General features: G+C 40.5%; 3 protein-coding genes across 11 annotated transcripts in view; 2 read left to right on the forward strand and 1 right to left on the reverse strand.

Moving 5' to 3' along the window:
• Positions 1–385: 385 nt before the first annotated feature.
• agtr2 (angiotensin II receptor, type 2) lies at positions 386–7396 on the forward strand. Of its 3 annotated transcripts, XM_064328378.1 has the most exons (3): positions 386–924; positions 3130–3160; positions 3594–7396. In XM_064328378.1, exon 3 carries the CDS (start codon positions 3605–3607, stop codon positions 4757–4759), a length of 1155 nt encoding a protein of 384 aa, XP_064184448.1. In that variant the 5' UTR covers positions 386–924; positions 3130–3160; positions 3594–3604; the 3' UTR covers positions 4760–7396. The 3 variants fall into 3 exon arrangements, with proteins under 3 accessions (XP_064184448.1, XP_064184447.1, XP_064184449.1); XM_064328377.1 differs by lacking the exon at positions 3130–3160 and having other exon boundaries at positions 412–924; XM_064328379.1 differs by lacking the exons at positions 386–924; positions 3130–3160 and adding an exon at positions 947–1101.
• Positions 7397–9047: 1651 nt separating this feature from the next.
• Positions 9048–13816, forward strand: sh2d1ab (SH2 domain containing 1A duplicate b). The gene is made up of 3 exons (XM_064329828.1): positions 9048–9184; positions 11569–11632; positions 13640–13816. Exons 1-3 carry the CDS (start codon positions 9048–9050, stop codon positions 13814–13816), a joined length of 378 nt encoding a protein of 125 aa, XP_064185898.1.
• Positions 13817–15079: 1263 nt separating this feature from the next.
• Positions 15080–27178, reverse strand: part of LOC135251192 (teneurin-1-like) — a 361745-nt gene continuing 349646 nt past the window's right edge. For all 7 annotated transcript variants that reach the window (XM_064328374.1, XM_064328375.1, XM_064328368.1 and 4 more), the window contains 3 exons: positions 23075–24295; positions 21561–21703; positions 15080–21317 (listed from right to left, as the gene is read on the reverse strand). In XM_064328374.1, coding sequence (XP_064184444.1) covers positions 20565–21317; positions 21561–21703; positions 23075–24295 — 2117 coding nt within the window. In that variant the 3' untranslated portion in view covers positions 15080–20564. The remainder of the gene's footprint in view (positions 21318–21560; positions 21704–23074; positions 24296–27178) is intronic.

The following is a 27178-nucleotide window of genomic DNA, read 5'->3' on the forward strand; positions in this document are numbered from 1 at the left end:
AAAAAACATTCCAAGCAACAGATATTTATGAATCTGTGTTGTTTATAGGAGCTATTTATTTACCATGTAAATAACTAGGTACTTTCCCTGAGAAATCCTTTTCAATTGCATGGTTTTGAAAGCAAACTGAAAATTAATTACAATCTATAATGCACACGAATCTGAAGTGAGAAATATAAAGTGTACTCCCTTTGGCGGAACAGTGTCATTTTATTGAGAATGTTCCAGATAAACCCAATCATTTTTTCACATCAGAATATTTGGTATATTAGGTCAATAATTTCCCTTGACCAGGGTAAATACTTCACATATCTTAACAGACAGAATGTTACATGCCCATCACTAACTGCGCCCACAAAATGCTGACATCATCTTCTTAAATGAATACCCGTGTCATTGGGATTTTTTTCATTTACTTATTTATGATTTTGGAGAGTGGGGTTGTGGGAGGCATGTCTGACCAGCTTTGAATGAAGAAACATCTCACACATAGGCCACATTTGGACCACCCCCCCTATTGAAACAGAGGTGGAGTCAGATTGGGCTGTAGCCTCGCGCTCATAAGCAGCCAGAGTTCTGCTTGGACACTAGGGCTCAGTAGTGAAGAGATCTTCGTCGACTCAACATCTTGATCCGATTTTTGTTTACTCGCCTGCTCGCAGTCCACCGGTGGCTGTGGACGTGGGTCCTTTCGGTCGGGGACCAGGGGCTGTGGGGACTGGGGGAAATGACGCCCTCTTGGCCCCGCTGTTGGCAGGAGTCCAGCCTGCTGATTTACATGGGTGAATCCCCCACGGGCCGTTGACTGAATAAAAGAAAGAACATGAAGTCCCTCTGCTGTCAGTCAGCCGATGACATAAGGACCAGCGCTTGACTGTAGAAAGAAAAAAAAAAAGAAAACTGGGAGGGGGATTTCAATCAGAGGTAAGCCACTCTCTTTGTTTTGTATATGATATCTGTGGTACTTCCTAAACTTTGAAATGGAATTTATTTGGAATGATCATGCATCGTGTTCTGTCTCTCACTGTCATCTTACATTGCACACGGTTGCGATGATGGGCAACTCTTTTAACTGCACTGAGGAAAAAAATCTCTGAGCTGGTCAGTGATGAACTTCTTACTATGGGCAAGAAATGGCCATTTAGTTTAGCACATGCATGAGACTATATGTGATTTAATGCAGGCTATATTGCGACATCAATGATGCAACTGATTGTCAATGAGCCATTTGCAAAATAGATTGTACTCCTCAGAATAGCTTTTTTGTTGTAAAAAGGGAAAAATACCCATAATCCTTTCTGTATGATCAGATGAATATCTTGAATGTAGGCTGTTGAAGGCATAGATTACAAAAAATTATTATTTTTTAAATTTATTTAAAAGACACCTTTATTGCTACGGGTACTAGCATCACTGCATTGCGTTAACCACTATTATTACTACCATTGATGATCATGAGAAAAATCAACTCTAGAACTAACAGTATTACTATTAAATGATGTTTTACCTTTATGTTTTAAATATCATTTTAAAGTGGCTTTATGCTTTTACTTTGGTTTATGTATTGTGCATTCCCCTCTCTGTTCTGTTTCACCATACACTTCATTTTTTTCTTTGTAAAACATATTGAGCTGCAAATGTATGACAGTTGTATAATAATAATAATAACAATAACAATAACAGTAATAATAATAATAATAAGAAGAATAATAATAGTAATAATAATAATAATAATTATTATTATTATTATTATCACTTAATATAACAACAATAACAGAAAGAATAATAATAATAATAAAACATGCTGCAAATGTATGAAGTTTATTTATATATTATATTATATTATTATAATAATAAACTTCATACATTTGCAGCATGTTTTGCAGAAATTAAAACACAAGGAGTTGAAACAAAATCAAAGTGTATGGTGCGAAGATGGGAATAAGTTGCATTCTTGCATTGCTTATTAGTTTGTTTTATTTAGTGCTTTAGTGCAAATAATTGTGACTTCTTATCTCTGAGAAATTAACTATGGAATGATCCAATTCAACTGTAAAATAAACATTATTTCAGTAACTTAAACAATGTATTACTTTCAAACCCTAGTTAAACTAATTTCTAACAGACATGCTAATGTAACATACTGTAACATGTTTTGATGGTGAAAGAATTTATTGCGGAAATTTCCCATTTGTATGTGTGGCACCTCTATGTGAGTGTGAGTGTGTGTGTGGGGGGGGGGGGGGGGGGTTGAGTGTGTATGTATTGTGTGTGTGTGCATGTGTGTGCGCATGTGTGTATGTATGCATGTGTGTCTGGAGAGCTGAAAATGTTTGCAAGCCTACAGCTCCCAGATGTAGTACAGGGATATGTAATCTTATCTCAAAGACAGAATTATCACTCAAACTACCACAGTGTTTTAAAATGTAATTAGGCAGTTGTGAATTAATCATTGTTATTTGACAAGCAAGGTTTATGTGGGTTTTCACGTGACAGAAAGGGTGAAAAAAAGCTACCAAATGTCCTGACATAACCCTAAATAACCTGTACTAGTAGTTCTGGCAAAATGACTGTAAATTCTTCATATAGTACTTACTGAAAACTTAAAATTTTTAAACTATGCTGCATTTTGTGACTACATAACTCGAAGTGCTGTGCTAAAGACTGATATGTTTCTGATGAGTTAAAAATGCATTGCTTACGACAAGGGCTGGCAAAAACGATTGTTGTCTGAGTTACTGTATAAATATACAAATCAAAATAATTGGGTTACTCCTGTTTCCCCCGCTAAGATGAGTGGAGATATTGACTCTGTGCCCACTCCTCACCAACCAACCACAAGTTTTTATCCATATCCTCCTACATTAAATGCAACCAGATGGACATTGGCTTGCGTCTGCAGAGGGAGCCATTAAATTAATGTGCGTGAAAGGAACATTTTCTCATGTTGGACCACTCTCAAGAGTAACGAACACTGTGGGGTTAAACTGACTTTTATTGCTGTTTTTGTGGGATAACACAACAGATATGTAAGAGTAAATGGTTTCCATGAGAAACAGAACAGTCTCCTGGGCATAGGAATTCAGAAATTAATGTGTGCCTGTGGCCCTGTGCCATGTCTCTTTCCAGGGAATCGCTCCGACATTTGGTAAGCTTTCAGGTGCGATTTCCAACTAATTTCTTGCTGTTGTCTAACTTTTATCTACATGATGAATATATATGAATTCATGCTTTAGATGATACTGAGTGACTGGTGTATAACCCCTCAAAAAAAATATTGAATTAAATAGGAATATTGAATAGAAAGCAGGGGCCATATTTCTCATATTATTTATCTTTTTGATTCATGCAGTTTTCCTTGATGGCACTCATCTGATGCAAGTGATCCATATTGACTTTAGAAAATGCAGTACTTTGCTGAATGTATTTATGACAATTCACCTTCATGGGTATCAGAGTAACTAAACCAACAATCTTCTGAATACATAACTTCAGAGTAACTAAACCCACAATCTTCTGAATACATTTTCAGCTCCCCGATGACAACACTACTCTGGTAGCCTAACTAATTGTTTCTCTGTTGTTTGGTGCAGTATTTACTGGTATGAAAATGGACTTCACCACCCCTCAGCCAACGGGGGATCAAACTGTCACAATGGCAATGATGCTCCTGGACAGCCTCTCTGGAAACGGAGAAAACGTGTCATTGGAGGATGGTGAAGCCAATCAGTCGTGTCCCCATGTTCAGGCCTTCGAGCACCAGAACAAGCTTGTTCCAGCCATCTACAGCATTATCTTCATCCTGGGCTTCGTTGGCAATGGGCTGGTGGTGTACGTTCTGTGCCAGAAGGCGAGCCGCAGGACTGTGGCCAACACCTACATGCTGAGCCTGGCCCTGTCTGACCTGCTCTTCCTCCTCAGCCTCCCCTTCTGGGCTGTCTACTACTCCTTTGACTACAACTGGGTGTTCGGCTCGCTCATGTGCAAGGTGTGCGGAGGCCTGCTCTCCCTCAACCTGTACGCCAGCATCTTTTTCATTACCTGCATGAGTGTAGACCGCTACCTGGCCATCGTCTACCCCTTCCAGTCGCAGGGCAGCAGGAGCTTATGCCGGGCACGGGCAATCAGCTGCGTGGTGTGGGTGGCGGCCTGCGTCCCCACGCTGCCCACGGTGGTGTTCCGGGGCACCTTGTACGTGAAGCAGATCGATGTGATGGTCTGTGCCATCCTGTACCCCACGACCTCCTGGGACACGGGCCTGAGCTTGATGAAGAACATTCTAGGCTTCCTCTTGCCCTTCTCCATCATTGCTAGCTGCTACTGCAGCATTGGCAAGCACCTCCTCACCTCCCCAGGCCTGGATAACAGCACCAAGAACCTGGACCGGGTTCTAAGGGTGGTGGTGGCCGTGGTCCTGGCCTTCTTTGTCTGTTGGTTCCCCTTCCACGTGCTCACCTTCCTGGACACCCTGGCCAGGCTTGGGGCTGCCGTGCCCTGCTGGATGCGGCAGACCATCGAGGCAGCGCTCCCCTTCACGCTATGCTTGGGCTTCTCCAACAGCGCCATCAACCCCATCCTCTACTGCTTCGTGGGCAACCACTTCCGTGAACAGCTGGGCAGCCTGTACAAGGCCCGGACGTCCAGCCTACTGCAGAAGAGGGGCTCGATCAGCACGCGGCTCAGCTCTTTCTCCAGGAAACTTAGCGACTTGAAGGACCTGGGCCCTCTGGAGAATTTGGGACAGCACAGTGCCCCCTAGTGGCTCCCATTAACGTTAATGGATAGTTTCCCTTCATTGACTTTGCAGAGGGGCTGTGACTTATAAAATCAGGGCTCTTAAAGCTCATTGTTTCAACAGTACTGTCCATATCAATCATTGAGAGAGAGAGAGAGAGAGAGAGAGAGAGAGAGATGGACATTTACCTTGTTGCCTTGTGGATGATACATTGTTCTGGGTATTTTCAGCAGCCATAACCACATTTGTATGGCAGCAGTTCACTTTCATGTTGTTGTGGTTATCCTTTGGAAAAAGTGTTTCATCGCCTTGCTGAAAACTTAATTTTCTGTTAGTTTTGTATCACTTTATATAAACAAAAAGCTATATATGGTATAAAATATAATTTTATTTAAAGTGCACTTTTAAATGGATGCAATTAAAGAACAGGCACCATAAAACTTGTATTTTTCTACCCGCAACTCATTGTAACTCATGTGTGACAGCTAAATTCTGTATCTCATTTCTTTATTATGGTACTACACACTTCACTTCTGCCTGTCATGAAGGTCTGTTTTATAACATGGAAATGTTTAATTCCTCCTATTTGTTCTGACAGAGCAGCTGGATTATGTTTGGAGTACTCCCTCACATTCCAACAATATTTATCAAAAAAGTCATGGAAGACAACTGTAATATTATTTATGTCTTTTTATTCAGGGCCAAAATTCATATTCATGTTTTCTGAGTACCATCATTATAACTTTGGGCAAAAAATATTTGTGTAGGTATATGACATACGCTTGGAACTGTACTTTCGATAAATTATATTCTCAAATAGTGATGATGTGCCTCCATCATGTTCTCTATATTACAAATGGGTACACAGCCACTGTTAATTCTATAGCTTCTGATTCTGAGTTGTACAAACAATCCATTGAAACACCTGGTTCTACTGAAGCAATTCAGATTAGCCAAGGGCATCGCATTAGTGCTTCACCTGGGAAATGAACCTGCTGAAAAGGCAGAAGCTGCTTTTCCTCATTACCATGGCTATACATTTACTGCACTGTGTGTCTATGCTGCTGGAGAAGGTGCCAGGCACCTGATCAGCAAGATGAGCTGACATTGGATGATATGACAGAGAATGCCCTGCAGACTTAAACCCTCCTCCCCAAAAAATTCCTTCCTATAGTCAAATATGTGTCACCCTGGAAGACTCATATTAGGTTTTGCAATCTTCTGAGTGATATATCCCTCTCCTCATTTTTTTTTAGAACCTATGGAATAAGGCTTTCTTTTGACAGTGCTTTAGCATTTAAAATGCAGTTCTGCTTGTGCTACTACTGACACTACTAATACCAATATACAGTTTGTTGTTGCAGTGTGAACAAGGTGTAACTACAGTGCATTAATAAAAGGGGAAAATATGTTGTATGCCCTATTACGTTCATACTGAACATCAGTTCTAAATAAATAGAGTAGAAAAAGAAATTAATTATAATCTACACAAATGTTGAAATTGTGTCATTTCATTTAGGCCCTTAGAATATTGGAAATATTATTCATATAAAAGTATTAAATACATACTCACTGTTCTGCAGTCTGGCCATGGAACATGGAATAGCGCACACATATATATATATATATATATATATATATATATATTTTTTTTTTTTTTTTTTTTTTTTTGATTGATTATTTTAAAATGTTTCAGACATTTCAGACATGTTTAACACAAGAGCTGAAGCAGAGAAAAAACGTATCATTTTAAATGTTTATTTCATATACTTCAGTTCAGCAGAGGTGTCAACAGCGATACTTTCTTTTCCTGTTATATAACAGTCATATTTTCTACATACTGTAGAGATCTACAGCCATTAATAATGTATGCTAATTCTGTCCCACATTATTTCATCTGATGAAGCAGGTCTGCCTTCAAACCACTTTTGGCACATATTTGACTGTCACTTTTGTGTAACTTACAAACTCAGTCTGACTCTTCTACAAATGTTATTATGACACCTGTTTTACATTTTACAAACAAAAGTGAAGCCAGTATTTCACACCTCAGGGAGAGATATTGTAGTGTACACAATACTGCACACTAATAGTGTGCAGAGCTGTGATTGGACCGGCTCCACCAGACCTATAATTGATCATCTAGCCCAGCCAAATCTCGACATTCCTCAAACTTGAAGCGACTGGCTGTCCCCTCCCTACATAGTTGCTTTACTCAGTCACACACACACACGCACACACACATGCACACGCACACACGCATGCACGCACACACACACAGAAATATAACAAATAGCTCAAAGTAGGAAAAAAGTTTGATTAACATATGATTTAAAAAATCTCTAAATGGGAACACAAACCAAATGTATCTTTTGATATCAGATGATAGCATCCACAGCTGCATATTTTGATAATCAAATAAACAAACAATGCCTAGCATGACTAATCATAAAACATTACATTCATTTCTTTATTGTATATTTCTTGTAGCAAATCTTTCATCTTCTGGGACAGCACATTGTCACTCAGTATTCATTGAAAAGAAAAAAAACTTTTTAATGTGCCGTGGAAGACAGGAACAGCCCTGAGTGAAAAGTGCTGTAAATAAGGCACATAACTCATTTGCTAGACTGACAGTAACAAACAAAAAAGGTGATGTGAGATAAATGAATATAAATTGGTATCTGTAGTTTCACAATCATGCCTCTAACCTGATTACCTTGCAGAAAAAAAGTGTACGCAGCACTAAAATGTCCATCACAATGAAGTTCTGATGTTGGCTGGATTTTTAAACCAGGTTTCTCAGTGCATGACCAGGATAAGGATCTGGTCATTTGTCTAGGAATTCATCCACCCAAATGAATTCCTAGACAAATATGCAATAGAAAAAAATTCTACACAGGTCAAGCTAAATGTGCAATTAAAAATGTGGAGAGCCAGCATGCCCTTGCAAGAAAAACTTTTTTAGTCAGTTACCATTTGGGCTACTCACTGAATTGAAATGGACAGTGCAATATTAACAAAAAATGAATTGTGTCATATATTGTCTTGGTAATTTACCGCTATTGTCTTTTCTTCCATACATTTTTTCTTAAGTAACATTGCGTTGCCTATTTATTTAAAAAATGACTACTTACTAATTGCAATACATGTATGTTTACAAATAAAAATTGATTCCCATAAAACCTCCATGCTAGTTTATATTAATCTGCAACTGATATCTATTTCCTCTTGCAAAGGTGGGCTTTTTAGTTGGTTTGCGAACAAGCACTTGGGGAAAAAAGCACTTATGAAATAAATTCTGATTACAGGTTTCATGCAGTCTGGTTTACATTAGAGCTGATTTACTTTCACCAGCCAAGTAGGCTACTATAGCACTTGGTCATCATCAGTGTGTGATTGTTTTTGTTTTCCAGCTTTGCATGTTGACTGGTGTTCTTTGTAAGGCCTAAATCAAGAGGTCCTATTTCCAACATGGAACAAAGACTATTTGTTTAAAATATTATTTTATAATTTTCATTTTATTTCTGCATACTGATTGGATTTTGTTGAAAACTCAAATATCACGAGGACATTTAGACATGAGTTTTTTGGGAGCATGTTTTCTTCGGAACTCGTTCTAACCTTGAACTAGCCAAGTCCTCCACTAGGGGGTGACAAGTATTCATAAACTGGTAATCACCAATAATCACGCGGCGAAGCCTGTGACAGACAGCATGAGCTGGTTAGGAGTGTGAATGCCAGACACATACACCCCTCCTCCATGGCAGGGCTAGTTTATCATGTGCCATCAAAACACCTCTGCTGTGGCACTTACAGCAGCAAAGGTGGAGCTCAGAGGCTCAGCACAAGGTTGTTTCCATCTTGGGAGAGCACAAGTCTCTCTCTGGATCCACGCCGAGGGTTCTGATTCCTCTGGACCGAGTCCAACCACAGTCTGACAGCCCAGAGAGAGGCTAATGTTTCATCCAAATGTGTCATGTATTTTCTGACATACATCAGAGCAGCCAGCTTGCTTGGCCTGGCTCAAAGTTTGTGGTAAAGACCTATGACCCCCCCCAACAATATCACCCTACAGTATATGCCCTAAAATGTTTGAAATAAGAATTCTGTTTCTTGTATTATTGCATCATGCCCTGCTATATATGGGACATCTGTTGCATTTTCTTTTTCTTTATTGTTGCGGAAACATTCTTCCTTTGAAGACATTTCCTGTCTCGAGATTGATGTCATTTCCTCCTGCACGGTTGTACATATATTTGCCTGCTTTTCTGAAGTTTGCGAAGTGCAAGTTGCAACGGAGAGCAGTGCGATGGAGCCGGTGTCAGTGTACCACGGACCCATCAGCAAAGAGACCGGAGAGAGGCTTCTGGGAGAGGCCGGGCGGGATGGCAGCTATTTGATCCGAGACAGCGAATCCAAACCCGGCGTTTACTGCCTGTGTGTGCTGTGAGTATCTGTAAGAATATTAGCACCAAACAGCGTAGTAGAGCATTCAGTGTTCCCTGATTGTGCAGTGTCCCCAGTGTGTTCAACAACAGGTCAGTCAGTCAGTCAGTTATTCAAAAAACTGTCATTTGAAAATAGATTTTACTACACAATTTGCAACACCTTTTAAAGTTGAAAAACAGACAGACATATTCTATGTAACGAAACCGTTTAATTTAGCTTGCATTTCTGATTGATTTATTAAATGATGGAAAAATTATTAGTTAAAAAAAAAAAAACTGGGGCAACTGGGGCGTTTATGCAGGCTATTGTATCCACTGAGAAGGTCGCAATGATTAGAGAGGCCAACAAATACAATCAGCCTTTAAAAACTGTAAGAGAAAAATTATAGATTCAAATTTATATATATACATATAAATTAGAAATACGCATTGTTATAACCTCTGCTCTAGTGATGTGAAAAAAAGTCCCTCATCTCTCTACTGAATTTGGAAAGGTGGGTTGTGCACCTTACAGTTGGAATAATCTTAACAAAAATCTTAAACTTGACGAATTACTTTCAACTGCTGACTTTAAACATGTAATTAATGATTCTGTGACTGCAATATGCTCCTGCTTTTAACCTCTGTCCTGCTTGTTCATTTCTGTTCTGTTGATGTTTGTAACTCGTTTGCCTACTGTCTTGTTTAACTTTGTGTCTATATATATTAAATTTGACACATAATATAATATAATATAATATAATATAATATAATATAACATAATATAATATATTTTCTGTTCCATTATAGCAATGTATAAAAGTCTTTTTTTTTTTTTTTTTTTATTATTAGAAAAGTTACAAGTCTGACCACGAAGAGAACTTCTCTTTTTGCTTACAGAAACACCATTGGCACATGCTGTTCTTCTACTCATTAATACAGTAACTACTTTGCAGAAACTGCGTCAGCTTCACACTAAAAAGTTTGTTCTCTCGTTGTCATAGCCGGAGCAGAATGAAACCATGTTCTTCTTTTAAAGAGCAAACCAAAAAGAAAACCACATTGCTTTAGATATATGGTATACAGTATACAAGAAAAATAATGTTATATTACCCAGTCTCCGATTTTGTAATCCCAAGACATTAAAACAATTAATTTAGCTGTAGGCTAAAAAAAGAGGTCAAAGAACAAATAAGTTCTGCCAAAAAGCTAAAGAAGTTTAATTGATACAAATTTATAGCCACTTTTCACAAAACAAATAATTACAATGGATAAAATCTAGGCTTTGGTATTATTGTGTTACCTTAATCATAAGGCATTTATGTCAGAAGTAATACCAAAGATAACCATTATCACCTTCCTTATCATTACATTTCATAATCTAAGCACTGACCTTATTTATTATGACCAATCTCATGTAGTAAGCTTTAAACCTGATGTTTAAAGAGTTTCATTTTAATTCTTAAATGCATGCTTGAAATATTAATGAATTACACATTTATTAAAGTGAACATTTTTTTTAATAGTAATGCACCATAAAGTTAGCAATGATAGTGCTAATGATTTCAGTGTAACCTTTATGTTCAAAATGGATAAAGGAAATAAAAAAAAATAAAAAAGAAAGCGTCAGAGAAGAACACGGTTGTAAAATAAAATAGTTATGTCAAAAGATAGCTGAATGGTCAGCCAATCAATTTTACCCGTATGTGTGTGTTCATTCCAATCAAATGTACAGCTATTATTTTCAAGGAACTGGCACAAATGCCTCCCGAAGAACTTGTTCATTTGATTATGATTATGGTGATGGATTTTATTTTTAGCAGGGAAATAGTATAGAACTGAATATGGAACAGTAGAACTGAAATTAAATTACCACAATTATGTATTCACCAAACAGGAGTTGTCTACTTGTGTGACCTTTTCCAATGGAAGTAAAGGTCTACAGAAGGACTTGTCATTTTATAATGAGTAGTACTAGTAGTAGTTGAAGCAGCAGCAGTAAATGCTTGTAGAAGTAAAGGTAGAAATGATATTATCACCACTATTATTTTCCTAGTAGAAGCATTCAACCAGTGTTACCTGGTGCCCATTACATTGCATTACATTTAGCAGATGCTCCAATCCAGAGCAACTTGCAACGCATGAGCATTCACCTGATTCATAATTTATGTAATAATGAGTGACCTGGCATAACAACATTCCCAGACCAATGAGTACATAAATGTAACATCACTAAAGCATATTTATACATGATTAATGTTTTTCTTCATATATGGAATAACTCAGGCAATGAGTCTTCCTGCAGGGAACTCACAGACTTACTAGCATAAGCTAGAATTCATACATTAAACATTCTGGTTTCATAGCAGGTGATCAATGTACTGTATTTATTTTCGTGGACAGGTACCAGAGCTATGTGTACACCTATAGGCTGCATAAGGCTGAAGATGGATCATGGACTGCAGAGGTGAGTTATCAAAATGTCTCGTCTTATTTTCTGTTTGGTATGGATACGGCCCTCAAATTTTTTCCAACAAAACCTCAAATAACGTCATATATACCATATGTATGTTTAACATACTGCAAGGGAAACTTATATTTCAGGTCTTCTGGGTGAAAGAGATTTCAGCTGTCAATGAGTCTTGGACAATATTGGTTAAATAAAGTTTAAACAACCTTAAAACTTACTGTATGTGAAACCATTGCGGGATTGGATTCATACACACTTAGCCACTTTAAGGAGCATAATGCAGTCGGTTTCATGTTCAATCAAAAAAGACAAAGCTCTTTAAGCTTTTTCACGGAAACAGGAAGAGGTGTGGTAAAAAATTGCAATGGCAGGGTTGGAGGTGAGAGCCTGTTTGAAAGAACAAGTGAACTTACACTTTGTAAATAATCTATTTGCCTGCCTCCAACTTCAAAATCCTCAGTATCCCATACAATAAGTGAGTAACTCAGCAGACATTCTGTGGTATTTTCATGTGAATGATGGAAAAGGCAGAATTTTTAGCAGACATCACACACATACGGCGCAGGTATAGGGTGAATGGGTAGCCACGTTACCTCTGCTTCATGAATATGACAGACACACCTGACTATAAGCAGAACTGGATCTAAGGTTTTGGTGGCCCTAAGCAAAAGTGGGGATGAACCCATCACGGACTGGGTGGAGGATGTGGGTGTGGGGTATGGTGGGTGATAGACGCGGTCTCGAACCTGTGGGGGGGGGCAGAAGTGAATCGAGGAACCGATCGCTGCAGGCACAAAAACACAACGATTAACAATACTGTACAATTGAAATGTATTACAATAATAATAATAATAATAATAATAATAATAATAATAAATACTTTAAACTTCTCTGACTAGGGGTTGCTTCATTCGGACAACATTCCTTTCGGCTTTAGGTGCAACAATGATTTTTTTATAGCATTCAGTAAAATAACATTTCCTTTTCTTCCACTGAATACAAACATACAAAAAGATGCCATAAATCAATGACTATCACCCAATTATAATAATAACAAAATGCTGATAAATTGTTTAATGTTATTTTCTATATAGCCTTATACTGAAATTATAAGACACCTCGGTGACAATTTTTTTTCTGCAAAGTTAACATAGCAGAAACAAAATGGAATCCTCAGCTATATAAAGAGTAATTAAACATCAATTTAAAAACAATGGCAGGTAAAAACAATAGAGGGAAAATATACAAACAATGATCTAATTGTTATTTTGGCATCTTTTCAAACTTGCGGTAGATGTTCAAACCACACTGCATCAGGTACAGGCCTTCTTTAACAAAACAGCTTGTTAGAAGTAAATAAAACAACAGAATCTAAACACAAACCTTTGTGTCTTTAAGCCATGGCAGATTGAAACATTAGGCTATATTTGCAAGCAGAGTCGACCTAATATTCTCTACACGTCCTAAGTGCTTTTGATTGAATTGGGACCTCTATCTCCAAAAATAAACAAATAAACAATGAATGAATGAATAAATAAATAGAGGCATTCTCAGGAAGAATAGTTTGAAATTTTACATTTACACATGCAACATTATAAGTTGTCACAGATGGTTTAGGATTAATTTTAATAGTTGTTCGGTGATGATACATTCCTGTATACAAAGCTGGATGAGAATAGGTGGGTAAAAAAAAAAATGTGGTTTAGCAAACTCATTCAGCAGACTATATTGAGCGACCTACCTGCCAGCCCCCACCGCAGCCCCCTCTGCAGACCCAACCGACTCCACTTTCTCATTTTCTGCGATCACACGATGCACTACCGCCACCCCCCCCCCCCCCCCGACCCAAAGAAAAGTCCCACCATGCATGTCCAGTCATCAGCATCCATTGTCTGTCCACCTACATGACATGAAACAGCAAAGCCTGGTTTTTACTCTGTCATGCTTGATAAAGAAATAAAGCCAGATGTGACTCAGCTCCTGACTGTGCTGCTCTCGTTCCAGACCACCCCTGGTGTTGAAAAGCGCTTTTTCCGGAAAATCAAGAACTTGATTGCAACCTACCAGAAGCCAGGCCAGGGCATCGCTGTGCCCCTCACGTATCCCATTAACGTGCAGAAAAATCAAACCATCAAAGACAGGAAGCAGGATGGCACGATTTACCTTGGGAATCCCATGTGAAATGTTGAATATTAGGTGAGCCAAGGTGCATTTACAGAATAACGATCCATCAATTTTAAAAAATGCACATTATGATTGAATATTGGCTTTTTTTGTTGTCGTTGCTGACTGACATAATATATTTGGCTATAACAGAGCTCTGTGAGAAATGTTATATCATAAGAATATATCATAAGAACATATGTATTTGTATATGTATGTTATAAATCATTGTATGACAAAGTTGTCCAAAATGTCTAAAATGTCTTTTATTAAGTGAAAAAGTTGTTTAAAAGGACCAAAAAAAAGGACTTGTTAATTCACATTCAATATTCATGAATATTACACTATATTTCTTTTAGTTGTTTCAGGAATCTGAGCTTACTTAAAGCATGTGTCTTTTAAATGTTTATCCGCAAACTGTAAATGCCTAGCTTAAAACAACTCCTTTCAGGTCATTTTTAGATGTTTTACCAGCTTCTGTAACATCTTTGCATCATTTTGCTGCTGTGTGTCTCATTAGAAAAATGGAATAAACCTTTGATATTAACACACTGATTCTGTGCTCACGGATTTGAGATTTGCATTTGTGCTTTCAGAAATCTGTGTTCAGCACTTTCCTTTTCATAACGAACGAGTGAAAGAACAGGCAAACGAGCACAGCCTGGGCAGAAGGCAAAACAAAAATCAAAATACAGAAATGCATTATATTGTCATCTGGAACTCAAAAAATCATTCAGGAGTGCTGCTGATGCAGTAGATGAATATGTGTTTAGCAATTTGCATGAATGTAAATTGCGTAACAGAAATGGCATACGCAGATACATAAAGATACTCAACAAACACAAACACAAACACATCCAACCACATACCCACAAATTGAATGTTGGTTAGGTTAGGCTACATGATGGGGGTTGGGAATTGACAGGCAATTGTAAAATAGCGTGCATGCTCAGTCAACCTGCCCTGTATAAATAAAGGTTAATTTAAAATTTAAATACCATGCAAAACAAACACTTCATTCATAAGTTTGGTTTGTTTTTTTACAAATATGACATTGCTGCCAAAACTGCATGTTCTTCTTGTTCCTTGAGTTTTGACTTTCATTATCCTTTAAATTGATTTAAAAAATCCCTTTATTAAACATACATTCCAATTATATATTTCATGTAAAAAAAAAAAAAGAATTGAACGATATGCTCAGGTGCACATGCAGGTGCCACAGAGGATCATGTGGCTGTCAGTCACAGTCACAGCCACAGGAATAACGACACACAGATGGGCTGAATTTGCACATTTATTTTCTCAAAAGTTTAAAGTTCAAAGTACTTTCTCTCACTGAAATCTGACACGCCATATATTAGTTTTGTTTTTTATGTATACCTATATACAGCCAGTCGACTTGGAGCAGATGTGGCCCTCTGGACCGAAGCCTGAAGCAGGAAATGTGCAGTCAGGAGAGCTCCGTCTGCACATAGCTCACAGGCACGCACCGGATGATCACCTCGTTGCCTAGCAACTGTGCTTTCAGTATGCTTTCTCTCTCTGTTACCAGGAGACAAAATCAATCTCGACATATGGGGAAAGAAATAAGTTTTAAGAAAAAAAAAAAAGAACTTGAGCTTCATTTAGGATTATGCTGCATTTGCAGAACACTTCCAGCAAGCAAGCTCCTCGTGAGCAATTATGTTCATGAGCTCCTCATGTACATGACCAGAAAGCACGGTTAGCAACGTTTGTCAGTAACCTGCAAGGATATATGTGCATTGAGCTGAGCTCTGCCACATACAAACTGGAATAATGGTAAAAATAAACGAATTCATAAATTGGTATGATGACCAAAAAAGCTGACCGACATCACTTGTTAAGAAAGCAGCAAACAGGCCTAGCCTTTGTCACAGTGCTGTCTGTTTTGCATGAATGAAACTGGTTGAGAGAGCTTTTCAAACTGAGGCTAATTATCGAGAAGAATTCGTTTTTATACATTTAAATACATAAATAACATAAACCGAAATGACTATAAAAAATAAATAATTAATAACATGAACATTATAATTACGAAATATCATGTATGTCATCTGTACTGCACTGAACATCTATTGAATCCAGAGTACATTTCAGCTGCAAGGGAGAACTGAGATACAAAGGTAAGGAAACCTTGTTCCTGAAGTGTCCGAGTAGTCCTGGTTTTTGCCCCATCTAAACCTAATTGCATTAAGCTTGATGAACACAAACGACCACTCCCAAGTTACTGTGATCAAGCTCAAATGCAACAAAAACCAGAAACATCACTCGAACCCCAGGTCCAGGGTTGCCTACCCCTGAGATATACAGTAGACCAATGACCAATTCCTCTCTGTATATATATATACTGTGAGCTCCACAATGTTTGGGATAAAGACAAGTTTTTCTTGATTTAGCTGTACTCTCCAATTATAGGTTTGCAATCAAACATGTGATTAAATTGCACATTCTCAGCTTTTATTAAAGAGTATCTCTATACATTTTGGTTTCACCATGTAGAAAATAGAGCACTTTTTATACATAGACCCCCAATTTCAGGGCACAATAATGTTTTGGACAAATGGCTTCACAGGTGTTTCTGATTAGTGTTTCTGATTCTGTCAGATGTGTTCAGTTGCTTCCATAGCGCAGCTACAAGAGGGCTTTCAGTGTCTAGTATTGATTCTAGGCTTTTTATTGCCTTTGGAGTCTGTTATTGGCTTTTGTCAACACAAAGACCAGAGTTGTGCCAATGGGAAGCCATTACGAGGCTGAGAAATAAGAAAAAAACAGTCAGACATAGGCCAAACCTTGGCCTTACCAAAATCAACTGCACATCATTAAGAAGAGAAAGAGCACTGGTGAGCTAAGTTATCGCAAATGGCATTGGTAGGTCAAGCAAAACCTCTACAGTTGATAACCAAAAAATTCTGACCGTAATGAAAAACCCACAAACAACAGATCAAAAACACACTCCAGAAGGCATGTGGATGTGTCAGTGACTACTCTCCACAGAACACTACATAAACAGAACTATACAGGCTACACTGCAAGATGCAAACCACTAGATAGCCGCAAAAACAGGATACAGTTTGCCCAGAAGCACCTAACAGAGCCTGCAGAGTTTTGGAAAAAAGTCATGTGGACAGATGAGGCCTAGATTCACTCGTATCAGTGATAGTAAGAGCAAAGTGGGGAGGGCAAAAGGAACTGCCCAAAATCCAAAGCATTTCCCCTCATTTGTGTAACACTGTGGTGGGGGTGTCATGGTTTGGGCATGTATGGTTATCATGTATACTGGCTCACTTTTCTTCATTGATGATGCAACTGCTGGTAGCAACAGCAAAATTAATTCTGAAGTGTAAAGAAGCATCTTATCTGCTCAAGTTCTAGAAAATGCCGCTTCATTCTACAGCAAGATAATGATTGCAAACATACTACTAAAGCAACAAAGGTGTTCCTCAAAGCAAAAACTAGAAACTTCTTGACTGGCTTGATCTGAATCCATTTGAAAGTACTTTTCATATGCTGAAGAGAAAACTTAAGGCAAGTAGCCCCTGAAACAAACAGGAGCTGAAGACAGCTGCAGTATAGGCCTGGCAGATGATCGCCAGAGAAGATACTCAGCACCTGGTGATGTATATGGATCACAGACGTCAAGCAGTCTGCATGCAAAGGATATGCGGCAAAGTACTAAACATGACTACTTTCATTTACATAACAGTAGTATGTCCCAAACATTATGGTTCCCTGAAATGAAGGGTGGGAGTGGGGTGTGTATGAAAGGTGCTGTAATTTCTACATGGTGAAAACAAAGTGTATAAAACATGATGTGAGTTTCTTGATTGTGGAGTACAGAGCCAAATATATTTTTTTAGTCTTTGTCTTTGTCCTTTGTTTCAAACATGATTGAGCTCACTGTGTCTGTATGTACGTATATGAAAGCACAAAGAGAGAAAACCATCATTAGTGAGCGCAGTTCATTGTGGTTTATCTCTTTTGCACACACACATTCACACATGCACATGCATGAATGCAGAGATGATGATTGCACAGAGGTCTACAGTACCATATCCAAACCTGCTGCTCTGCCATCATTAAAGCACTGTTTAATGCAGAGGTTTTTTTAAAGCATGGATTTCCTGCTGCAGTCAACTAGTGTTTATGGACTATCACTCATGTCAAATAAAAAAACTGGCATGATAGTCCTGGAGGAAAGGTGGATCTCCGCAGATAAGCTAAAAATAAATAAATAAATAAATAAATATGTTTCAGCAAATTACACACAGCTTATGGAATTTATGGATCTATGCAATTTTGTGAGAATGGCATTACGGATTATGAATAGGGGAAAAAATGGCAGGTGAGCGATACGTCTGGACTAAATGACCTCTGAGGCTGCTAAGTGACTGTAAGCGTAATGCAAAGACTGACTCTCCTCAGTGGTCAACGCCCCACCGCTCGTGATGTCCCGACGTGTGAGGGAAGCAGTCTGAGGAGTCGCGTCTCAAGGAGCTCGGGGGCAGCTGCGCTCCTCTGAGAATCCACGGCCCACGGCTCGCTCTCCTGACTGACAGATTCATCTCCCGTGGAGCCAGCGCTTAGCTGCTTTCTGCCTTTACTTCCTCAATCAGCTCCACTTGCTCACTATTTGAATACTGCATTTAAAAAAAGTCATTATTTAATAAACCAAAGAAAACTGAAGAATATATGTGTGTGTGTGTGCGTGTGAATACTTTGCTGCAGTGCATTTTGGGAAGGAAAAAAAAAAAAAACATCGGCATAAATGTGTACAGCTACTTAACTGATTGGACAATTGGGCTACTTGGTTGGAACAAAAAGCAGAATTACTCTGGGTAATTGCCTGGAACAAAAAGTAGAATCCACCCCTGCCCTCCAGGAATTAAATTTGACAGCCATACTACAGCCCCAGTGATTAAGATTCCAAACACACACTGGAGAACAAGCCTAACCATTTCACCCTTGAAAATCAAGGCTACAGAAATTCCATGACTGATATCCTGAGCTTGCTGTATTTCATGGATGCGGATTAACCAATAACCACATTACTCCTTAATATGATTCATAACATGAGGTCATTTTGGCTACCTGTGACCACATGAAATGTTAATATTGACCAATACTTGGATTTCATTATTGACAAAGGCAACAGAAGACATAAGTCACATCACATCTGAGTGGGCTTATAACCAAGGTGCGAATAATAAGAAAACAGAGAGGGAGGAATTGGGTGGGTTGTCGGAACGGGTCATGGACTGTGAGGGGGAGGAGTGTTGACAGAAATCACAGACCGGGGGAACAAAATGACGACACAAATAACAATAAACGACACAAGGGAAATATCACTGAAAACACAAATGTCAAAAAGGTAACGTTATAGTATAAACTATATGTATATATGTATGAACCTTCTATTTGTTGTTTAGGATTTATTAGAACACATTCAGAATGAGAGACGAGGGAAGGGATAAAGTGATTGCGCACAGTGGCACAAAAACCCCCGATCTCGTCAATTCGCACACTGCCCATGACTGAAACGGCAACCAGGTATAGTGCTGAGTCATGCTGCTGAAGATGATATATGAATGTTCATTCTTCATGGAATGATTCAAAACATATGTTTCACAGTTTTTGATCATCTACAAACATCATTAAAACCTGCAAAAATCCCCCCATAATGATTCCAGGTTTTGGCAAAGCGCTTTAAGCAGGTTGTCAGTGGCTTGGAACAAGGACCGCTATTTTTTCCTCTATCCCACACTTCAAAGCTTTAAAAACAATAAAAAATAAACAAAAAAGGCACAAGCTTCACCCAAATTATGCATTATATTTCAATAATGCACATAATACTAATCTGCACTGTAACATGTTAAATAATCCATAGAAAAGTAAACTCTATATAGAGATTTTATAGAGATTTTCTGCTTGAATATTTTACATCACTTTTTTAACTCTTTGCAAAAACATAACTGCATCTATTGATTAACAATATTGACACTTAATAATGGGTGACAACATAAATATCAATTTGCACTTGCTGCTTTTCATGAACTCTCTATTTACAATTTACAATTTTGAGTGAGTACAAGTACATGAACACACTCAGTTTTTTACTCAAATTATTTTGAATCGTTGTCAAATAGGTGTGCGAAAGAAAAATGGATCATTTTTGTGGGTATTATAAGAATTAGATAAGGAATTATAAAAGAACGGCATCAAGTTGAATTGACAAGGCCTTTCATGAGCCAGCACATAAAATTGATTGTTATAAATGTGCTGTGTATAAGCTACAAACAACAGCTCAGAGGCCTCCTTTAAAAACTAATGTAAATATGAAGCTGATCTTCAAACGCTGTATTTTGTTTTAGATTTCGCATTTCAGTTATGTTTAGATTATTGTGGCATTCAGAGTTATTGGATACTACACACTGATGGGAAGGAGTATTCCCAACGTAGAAAAGCTAAGCCACTCAGAAACAAAACTGCTCAGTAAAAACAAACCACAAGCCTGACAGCATCCATACTATGAAAAAAAGGAAACTCCATAGAGAACAATAATAAAATACCATCATTTGTCACAATTAAAGGCAAGTGGAAGTTAATTCTCCAGTTTTTCTGATCTTTTTTTAAATATATATTTACAGAGTTATCATTCTAGAAAAACAGTACAACAAATCATCCAAGGTCTAAAAACAGGCAGTCTTTGGTGAAGGAGAGATGGAGTGGATACGAAGGCTTTCCACTGTTACCTCCTTCCTATTTCATTCTGTCTCATAAAGTGAATGTTGTTGGCACTGTCGGAAAGTTCCAGGTACTGCTCTACGGACAGGACGAAGTAGCCATCGTAGCCCGGCACCCTCCCCGTGGCGAGCAGCTGCTGGCGCTCGCCCTCGGTCCACGCCCGCACGCCCTCCTCGCCCTCCCGGAGCCTCTTCTGCTCGCGAGTCCAGGCCTGCTCCACGGCCCGTTGGCGGGCCATCTCCAGGACGTGCTCCTTCTCCTCCTCCACCGTGGCGCCGTAGCGGACGTTGAAGCACAGGGCGCCCCTCTGCAGCTGGATGTCGGCGAAGCGCCTAGTCCTGCCGCTCACCACCGAGGTCATCTGGGACACGGTCACGTTGACCCCGCTCTCCAGGACGCTCCCGCCGCCGCTCGCCATCACGCCCAGGTCGCCCTCCAGGGGCCCCAGCTTGACGAAGTAGTGCGTGTCGCGCCCGTCCACCGTGAAGCGCAGCCCGCTCAGGTACACGGCGTTGTTGAGGATGGCGGCCACCCGCCGGCTGTCCTCGCCGGCCACCCCGATGATGTCGGCCGTGACCACGCCCTCCAGGACGGCGAACCGGACGCCCTTCCCGAAAAGGGAGGGGAAGGCGGAGAAGCGCGGCCCCCGGTCTGAGCGCCGGCCCACCGAGCTGCTGACCCGGGTCATGGGCAAACGGTCCAGAGAGATGAAGGTGCTCAGATGCTTCTGCAGCTCACACTGGATACCCAAAACCACCTAGAAAGAGAGAGAGGGGAGCTGTGTGGCCCTGGCAACACAATATATTTCAGTTTCTCACATCAGGTTTACAAATCTCGACACCGCAGGTGCAGGGCACGTTTTTTTCTTAGGTGCCATTACCACTTCTGCAATATGGTTTCATCACACAGTTTGTGTTTGTTCTTCTCTGCAGAAAGTGAAAATGGAAGCATTGAGCGGGCAGGGACTGGGGCCCGCTGTGGTGGTTCTGAGGAGGCTCACCTTGCTGGAGTCCCAGTCCTGCGTTTTGGTCTGGGTCTTCATCAGTTCGTACGTCTGCTCCGTGCTGTCCACGTCTGGCTTGGGGAACCCGGGCACCACGTTGTGAAGCTGGAAGCCAAACAGCTCTAACCAGCTGCCGATGTCTGCAAACACAGGGCCATGTTTCACACACATGCAGGCACATCCACAAATTGCATGTGAACTCCAGATGCAATCCGCAGTAAATACACGTGTCCCCGGCTTGGTTATTGGCTGTTTCAGTCATGCCAGTGGAACTAAACTCATTAAGTAATGCATCCCACCATCTAATGTATGTGCAAGATCAGCATTTTTGCCTCTACGTGCATCTTGGCTTAGGTGAGTTAAGTGAAGATGTGATATACTTGGGGTGGCGTCTCACTGAAAAGGGTGTTGCATTCAATTTGGAGTTACACAAATTTGGGCTGCGTAAAGACGTATATTTATGCGTGTGTCTGAATCTGTTGAGCAACATTTTCATTTGTGGATTTGGTTGCTTGTCATACTTCAATAAAACACCTTAAAATGTATATATGACCAATTATTTTATAATTAAACTTGCCCATGCCTTGAAGCACTGAATAAATGGTGTTATAAAGGGGGGAAAAAAACAGTGGAATGGCCTTTCACATTTTCCCTCCATGGGACGGTGAGCTCATTTTATTATATTTTGTGCAATCTGGTATGGACCAGCAGAGGACCTTTCAGAGTAAAGCAAGTAGTGCAGCTCAAGTGGGAATATGTGCCTCTGATGCTGGGGGTGTGTAAAAAGCACTTAAGTACCTCAAGTCAGGGTCAATGTTTATGTTGTTACACAACAATTATATTTCTAAAAATGTTGAACAATTATGGTTAATGATGTACATAATTTGCCTTATACGTTTTGTTATTTAGTTTTTACCGGAGGGCATAGAGGTTCCCTAAATTAGATCTGGTATTGTAATATTCAAGGATTTAATATTCGCTAGGAAGACATCTTTACAAGAGAGACACACAGAAACTCTGGAAGCCGCACAGGGTTGGTTTTAGCCTGCTACATTATGGTGTGCAGAAATAATTATAGAAACTTAGGTGCTGTGGCGTCACTGGGGTTAGTGTCACTCAGTGCGGTCAACTAAGGGGGTGGGGGGGGGGGGGGTTGTAGTGCGGGCGGATGCTGTTGACATGGGAGGGTGCTGGCAGACGCTGTCGACGTGGGGCGGGGGGGAGGTGAGGAGGGGGGAGGGGGTGCTGGTGGGTGTGGGCGAGAGGAATTGTGTGTCATGCATTCAAATGACAACGCGCTTCTCGTCACATTAATACTGCTAATTAAATCAACCGGCAGTACACTGAAACAGTACTGGAATTTCCTGTGCTATTTTTCCATTAGCTGAACAAAAAAAATATATATATTTTTTTTATATATATATAAGTTTTGATTGGGTGGGCAAGACACACGTTTGGGTGGCCCACCCCTGCCCATAGCCACCGCCAGCCGGCCGTGATGCCGGACCTACCTGTTGTGAACTGAGTGACATCTTGTAGCTCCCCGACTGGACAGTTGTTTTTGAAAGAGTAGAGGTTGAAGGGCCTTGGGTTGGCACTGAGCTCTGACCACAAGTCATAATTTGGTGTTGTCCACCTGCCTGCCACCACGTCATAGTCCCGCCGCCCCAGGTGGACAAGCTTGGTAAGCGGGTCATAGAGGCCACCATGGAAACCAATTATAAGTTGGAAGGAGGGATTGGAGTCCTGGTATATGTCTCCATAAGGGGTGTACAAAATCTCCTTGACAATTTGCCCCCGGCTGCTGAAAATGGCCAAAGGGGTGCCCGAGTTGTCACAGGCGACATAGTACTCCTCCCCGCTGCTCAGCTCCATGGCGATGAGGTGACCCTGAAGGTCATAGTAGAGGGATGTGATTTGGGAGCTTGTGTGGTTGTATATGTGGGTGACTCTGGATGGCTTGGTGAGATCTGCGTAGAAGAACTGGAGGTGCTGGCCAGAACTGCCCCTGCTGGCCACCCGCCTGCCCAGACCATCGTAGCGGTATTGCAGGCTCTGCTTGGACACCTTGTTGTATGCCTTGCTCAGGAGGCCGTTGGAGTTGTATTCGAACACATCATTGTCCCGGAGACGAAGGAAGCCATCCTCGTCCACTTTGTACTGTATCTCCCCCAGCCTGGTGATGCGGTCACGCAGGTCGTAGCGTAGCGGGGTGAGCCGGGCGCTGTTGCCGTGGCTCAGTAGGTTGATGTTGCCGTTTAGATCATAGCTATAGCGCCACTGTGGGCGATCGTTCACCGAGACGCTCTGGAGCTGGCTGTCGGCATCGTACTCATATGAATAGCGAGTGATGTTGCTGTCCACGCCTATTCTGATGTCGCATGTGGTGGTACGGCCCATGTTATCATACTGCATAGTCATCCAGTAGGCGATGGACTTCAGGATCTCGTACTGGACCTCGATCACCTGTCCATTGGCATTGAAAATCTTGGTATGTTTCATGGCATGAGTAGTGATGACCTGGTTGAGGTCGTAGTTTATTACGCTGAATTTGCCAAACTGTTCGACTCGCCCGGAGACGTCCACATAGCGATAGAGGTCAATGGGCAGCGGTGTTTCGTTGATCATAGCCTGCATGCTGGTCACTCTAAAGTTGTTGTAGCTGTAGTCAAATCGAGCATTCACAAGCCCTTCTTCACTAAATCTGAAGATCTGTCGCCCAACAAGAGGACCTGCAAGGACAAAAAGCAGTTTTTTTATATCAGTGATTCAGCCATTGGTGAAGCGTGTAAACCATGAAAACAAACTGGAACTGGAACCAGAATTAGAATAGGAACATAGAGAGAAACTGGAAACTTAAAACCCAATTCTACATATCTGTTTTCTTAACAAGTTTCTTAAAAGGCCACATTTGATGATCGCAGTCAAAACACAACTGGACATGTGCTTGATGTGTTTAAACCTATATGAGGTGCAATCTTACATTCTGTGGACAACAAAGTTAGACTAAAGTTTCTCGCCAAAAATCTACATAGTCTGACTTTTGTTTGGAGCCACTAACACCATCATAATAAAACACAGCTGGAAAGCAAATCAATGGAGCCATCAGGACATGGGGCTGTCTCACTTTCCTTTATTTGGGAGTGGTATGACCTTTGCTAATGGCTATTTGTTTGGAAAAGCCAAAACCCACGATTTGTCATGGGCTGAACAGAAAAATAGGACAAGGTCTGGGTACATAAACTATGTCCTAGTATTCCCACAGGACTTCCCCAAGACAAAACCAGAGCCATAGTTACACCTACATTCTGAACTGAAAGAAGGCATTATATGCGTATGCAAAGAACTGGGTATGACATGATAAATGTGGCAAACTGGAGGAGGGGGGTCTCTTGGTGGTGGTGGGTTCTACAGCTCTATTCCAGGCCAGACCTTTTTGGAAAACTAAGAGAATTGTGCAATGAGGAAGGTTTGGTCAAAGCCAACTTTATTAACCATGACAGCTCAGTAGCCAAGTCCCAAGACTTTTGAATTTTTGGATAGGCTGGCACTACGTCTTTGGGGCTGTGAAGTAACTACCAGTAACAAGCCTCAGACCTCAAGAAACAATTCCTCTAACCTATGAGACACAGCCAGAGGGAGTGCTGCGGTCAGGCCTAGACTCTGATATCCAGGTATGCTGCCCAGCACCAAGACGGATGCATCAGGCTGTCTCCGGGCATAAACCTCTGTACACCTGATTTGAATCACATGTGCAGCTAGTCTGGGCTGGCATCAAATTTTTAAATAACTGCTCCAGTTTGCCTCTTTTGTCATCAACATCAAACTAATTTAAATAACTGAAATATTTGTTTGTCTCCATAAAAAAATTGAAAAAATTAATAAAATAAAAGCCCAAAGGAAATTGTTTAATCAAGAAAAGCTTAAACATATTTTAGAAATATGCTATGGGAAATGTGTGATAAATTCTAGATCAATATGTGAAGCAGACATGCAGGAACGATACAAATGTGTTAAAGAAAAAAGGACGCTTTCTATTTGTGAAAAAGACAATGCAGTCTTTCACTTTGACACTTGAACTTTCTGTTACTTTGAGTATGTCTTTCATCAGCACTAACCCCTCCCTCTGCTGACACAGAAGCAGTTATGGTTAACACATTCAGAATGCAAGCTACAAGGCTAACGGCTTCTCTCGACCCTCTGAACATGTCTAAATACAGGTAAATGCCTGGGAAACTATCAACCTGCATTTCTAGGCTGTCAACAGCTTAGCAAATCAGTTCCTTATATTGCATGTGGCTTAACCATTTCTTATTATTTCCTCTGTGTGCACTGCTGTGTATCTGTACTACTACTAATAAACAAGCTTTTTTTAAATAATACAGAGCAATCACATAATCTTTGACAATGGTGCAGAGATACACTTTGTATAATTTTAATAGCGTTTAGATTCTTCATCATGGAAAATGATTTGATTTGATTTGATACTCACCTTTTTTGTATAAGAGGTTGATACTTATCAGGCATGATTATGCTACTTTGAGTTTCTTACCAGACTGGTTGACTGATATTTACAACTCGTTTACAGCTATGCTGCAGATACGCAACAGTCTTTAGCCAGGAAAGTATCAGAATTGAGGCGGACAGGCCTTAACTGGCCACCGCCAATAGCTACCGCTAATGCATGGCAACTTACAGCCCCTTGATAGTGACAACAGGACCCACAGATTCAAATGAGCAACATGGTGGCAATTCATGAGCTGTGAACATAAACGAACGGGATCAAATTTAAGCATGCCATTGCCGGGGACTGTCTGTTTATTACCTTTATAGATGGCGATCAACCTTTAATTGAGCAGCGTAATGAAATCTAAGGACGGGAAAGGCAACGTGGCTCCGAACGTTGGGACATTAAGTTTTAGAACACCGTAAATCCTGTTTGATAATCTCTTCGTCTACGGAGCAGGTTTGGCTCCCGCTCCTAGCTTTGCCTCCATCAGTAGCCGCGACACGAGTCAGGAACCGTGGGTAATATCAGGAAGCACTGAGGTGACGCGTGTTACCGTCAAAGCACCAAATGTCCTCCGTCACGTAGAACAGCCCAAACGCCCAATAGGGTGCTGCCATTGTCAGCGTCACTTTGTCCTTTTGGCGCCTCATTTCTTTTTTCAAGAGTCAAGAGCTTGCTCTCTTTTCACTTCTTACAACTCCTCTCCTTAATGCTTTTTTCAGGCCACGATTTATAATGCCACAATTAGCATTATCACCCCAACCTCCCCAAGTGGAGGCACCGTTTGCTACAGGGAAATTAGATCAGTTAAAGGGAAGGTTAAACTCAATGCCTGCCGAGGACAAAGTGATAAACCAGCACAGGGACCCTGCCAAAGAGCTGCAGAGATTAGAGACCCCTGGCTGAGGGAAGACAATCAGAGGAAGAGGGTTTCTATAGGACACAACAAAGGCTCCTGAACTGGAGGAAAATTGCTCATCAGCACTGGGGAAAGGCAGCCCTGTACGCGTCCATCTCTTCACAATGTGAAATCAGAAGCTGTCATCGCACAGTGGGCAACCCTTTGTACCTCTCTCTTTACAATGCAAAATCAGTCCGCATCACC

This window comes from Anguilla rostrata, chromosome 3 (genome assembly GCF_018555375.3).
Source record: "Anguilla rostrata isolate EN2019 chromosome 3, ASM1855537v3, whole genome shotgun sequence".
In the NCBI taxonomy this organism is placed as follows: Eukaryota; Metazoa; Chordata; class Actinopteri; order Anguilliformes; family Anguillidae; genus Anguilla; species Anguilla rostrata.

What these genes read in the sequence shown, in the direction of transcription:
- agtr2 (XM_064328378.1), top strand. Translation starts at nt 3,605, where the DNA reads ATGAAAATGGACTTCACCACCCCTCAGCCAACGGGGGATCAAACTGTC.
- sh2d1ab (XM_064329828.1), top strand. Translation starts at nt 9,048, where the DNA reads ATGGAGCCGGTGTCAGTGTACCACGGACCCATCAGCAAAGAGACCGGA. An exon ending in GTTTACTGCCTGTGTGTGCT is followed by an intron (nt 9,185 to 11,568) that starts GTGAGTATCTGT and finishes TTTCGTGGACAG; the next exon opens with GTACCAGAGCTATGTGTACA. An exon ending in ATGGATCATGGACTGCAGAG is followed by an intron (nt 11,633 to 13,639) that starts GTGAGTTATCAA and finishes CTCTCGTTCCAG; the next exon opens with ACCACCCCTGGTGTTGAAAA.